Source organism: Gossypium raimondii, chromosome 8 (assembly GCF_025698545.1).
Source record: "Gossypium raimondii isolate GPD5lz chromosome 8, ASM2569854v1, whole genome shotgun sequence".
Lineage (NCBI taxonomy): Eukaryota > Viridiplantae > Streptophyta > Magnoliopsida > Malvales > Malvaceae > Gossypium > Gossypium raimondii.
In genome coordinates, this window is record NC_068572.1 from 55,295,477 (window position 1) to 55,298,974 (window position 3,498).

General features: G+C 34.4%; 1 protein-coding gene across 1 annotated transcript; it reads right to left on the reverse strand.

Moving 5' to 3' along the window:
• Positions 1–382: 382 nt before the first annotated feature.
• On the reverse strand, positions 383–3,082 carry LOC105792259 (fatty-acid-binding protein 1). The gene is made up of 4 exons (XM_012620747.2): positions 2,642–3,082; positions 1,913–2,162; positions 1,371–1,462; positions 383–780 (listed from the first exon to the last, which is right to left on the reverse strand). The coding sequence occupies exons 1-4, from the start codon at positions 3,048–3,050 to the stop codon at positions 638–640; spliced, it is 894 nt and encodes a 297-aa protein (XP_012476201.1). The 5' UTR covers positions 3,051–3,082; the 3' UTR covers positions 383–637.
• Between the last annotated feature and the right edge of the window lie 416 nt (positions 3,083–3,498).

Genomic DNA, 3,498 nt, shown 5'->3' on the forward strand with positions numbered 1-3,498 from the left:
AGGAACTTTTTATGTTTGACAATGTAACGATATAATCAAGTTAAAGCCTTGAAAACTTTGAATTCTCATATTTGAATTGTTGTAATATATATGGTGGAGGTATATAGAATACTATTATTAGCTCACATTGTACCCCATAAAAGCTCTTTTGTTTCAAAAGAAACAAGAATAAAAACAAAAGCAATACTTAACTAATCATGTTATGTCTTGTTATGTCTACACTGATAACTCAACTAGCATAGATATTGTTGCCAATCCAGGAGGACGTGGATTCAAGTGCGCTGAAACACATTATACTCCTATTTATGGGTTAAGGAGAGACTATAGTTAATTCTAAACTTTGAGTCAAAAAGAGCAGATATGATAAAAACCTATAATAAAATTGTTCAAAAGAAAATCATGTTATATCTAAACTGTTTTGGGAGTGAGGGATATAAATAACACTACCAAATGTTCAAATCTCTCAAGAGTAACATTTAACATGGAGCAATCTTCTTCATGAATGAAAGAAGTCTTAAATCATCAACCCCCCTCCCCAAAGGTGGATAAAACATAAGAACCAACAAAAGGGTGAGAGGAGGAGGATTTTAGTTTTTTTTTTATTTATGAACCCTCCATCATCAATGTCATAATGTATCTACTTTTGTTGTAACAAAGAAGCAACATTCAGATCAACATCATCCTTGGCTCGTCTATCAAATGGATCTTCACCAATGTACAAATCCAATATTGATCTACATAGGAGTTTGCTCTCTATACTTCCTATTTCTTTTCCATCAACTACACCATTTTCAAAATGAAAAAAAAATAAAAAATGGGGTATAATAATATAATGTAAAACAAATTATCGAGTCAAGCAAAACACAGTAGTTTCTAATCATGCTGTGAATGTTCGAGTGTTATATGCAAGTATGAGTTCAAGCAAGGGTATGTTTAATTTTTTTCAAATTCGTTCACATTTAGAGTCATAAACCCATAAATGCATCGGACACCGGTACTTTAAGAAAAATGAGAAATCGAAGATTGATAACAGTTGTGTAAAAGAAAACGGAGGAAATGGGTTAAAAAGGTCCGGGTGTGAGTGTTGAATACAAGTAAAGGTCTGACATAAGCATGCTAAATTTTTTCCCCAAGTACTTTCGTGGGCTATATCCCCACTTCCACACCAAAAATGTGTGAGGCGCAGTATTTCAACAAAAATGAAGAAATGGAGATTCATAGGCATTGAGTAAGGAAAAACAGAGGGAATAATGTACACTTGATGCAAATACCAGAGGAATTGATCTCCACTGAATCTGAATGCAAGAAAATTGGAAAAAGATAGCTTCTTATGTCTAATTTAAAGATAAAAGATGCAAAGAACAACTTACTTATTGTCTTAAGTACATAGCCTGGCTCCTTTGAGAGCTCTACCAAAGATCCTCTTGGTAGTTTATATTCATCTTTGAATTGAGAAGTGAACCTGCAATCGAACCATACAAGACATTGAACTAACATTATTGAAACAGAAACTAGGGCAAGGAACAAGATTCAAAACAGATGGAAAACAAAAATTTTGAAGAAATGAGATGTTGTTAGTGCAATGCTGTGGTGTTCAACTTCAGAAATTTAACAAAGCTGTTAATTTAACATATGAATTTCAGGTTATGAACCAAAACCGAAATATCCCAATCACTAGGTAGATGTTGATAGTTGAATTTTCCCCTTCTTTGTGTAAATCAAAGATATCTCAAGCCACATTAGACTCCAAACTAATCTCTTTCAAGTTAGAAGTGAATAAGGTAAAGCCCTCTCAACCAACAAGTGCACTTCTCGAGGTTTGAACTTATTTTCTTACTCCTATGGAATGGCGGTGAGGTGGCTACCACCTCTACCAATTGGTAAAATGTTGATAGTTAAAAGCATAGTTTACCTTTGAAGTAGTTCTTTATTATCTGATCCACTAAACTTTTGGAGTCTGCTTCCGACTGATTCTTCGTAAGCGCTTCGTATGGATTTGATACTCAATTTGCTGTAGACGATTTGAAGTCTAACAGTCATGGATATATCAGCTTCCATAAGATCATTATTAAAATCTTTACTGTTTTTAAGTTCAAAAGTAGATAAATTCCCGTATTTCTCACTCAAAAACTTCTTTACATCATCCCCATTAGCATAAACACCTGCAAAAGAACACCAAATTACCCACATATAGAAACTGCATTTTCCACCCTTAAAAAGCGTTTTGCTTTGGTAGCTCAATCTATATTCTACATTTAGTTTTTTTTTGGTATAATACCCTCTACCCGTATTGAATTCCGATAAAATCCAAAGTAGAGCCAGACCAGACCTCTAAAACGGGAGACAAAGCTCTCCTAGAACTGTTTTCTCCGTGCACAAGACTTGGACCCGAAGCATTCAAGCCATACCCAGATTGAATTTGTAGCTCATCATTCAATTACCAAAAAATAATACCATTAAATTCTATAAATTATTGCGTGCAAGCTTGGGATAATCCTTGCATGTTACCCATTATTCCAGGATAATCCTAAACTAAAGTGTCCAAGTGGATCCAAATATGCATTACCAGAAACGAAGAATCAAATAAAGAAAAAAAAAACAGATACTTTCAAACAAGGTGAAAGAGAAATTTATATGTTACCGAATGCATAGACATCGATGTTCTTCAATCCCAGGATGCTTTTTTTCCTCAACCCAACACCAAGGAGTGTAAGGGAACTTCCCAGAACCGCCGGGAAAGAAACCCCACTCTTCGGTTCAACGACGGGAGCCGATCCATCGGCGAGAGAGACCGAGGCCAAAAGGAGAGAAGAACTATTCGGCAAGAGCAGATTCGCTGCGTGTTGGAAGAACGGGTGGTTCGGGTTCTGCGAGACGACAGACACGCCGGCGGCAGCTGCAGCTCCTATCGATGCGGCGGTGGCGGCAGCAAATGTGGCAGAGAACCGTGAGCGAGGGGTGGTCCGGTGATTGTTCTGAGAGGAACTGCCACTGCCAGGCAGGTTAGTAGGCTGAGAAAACAAGAAAGGAAACCTCAGTGACATCATCATATCAAATTTAAGCACTTTTTTTTCATTTATTTTTTTAATAAATGACTATTTGTAGGATAGAAGGTATCACGTGATGTGCACGTGGACCTGGTATTTAGACTATAGGCTTTTGGACCGTTCAGTTTGATCCAACGGTCTCAGTGAAACTTGAATTTTCAATTTTTATATTACCATTTAAAAAATTAAAATATATTATTTTAATTTTTTTATATTTTACTTTCAGTTATAGAAAAAATAACTATTTATTATTTAATTATTTTTGGCTCAACATTACATGAATTGAAGATGAATATTTAATATATTTTATAATATATTTTAACAAATTTCTCTTAAAATCATAATTATATTTAAATATTTTAAATAAAATATTCGAATCTAAAAATTATTTTTAGTTGTTGGGTATAATAATAATAATAATAATAATAATAATAATAATAATAATAATAAT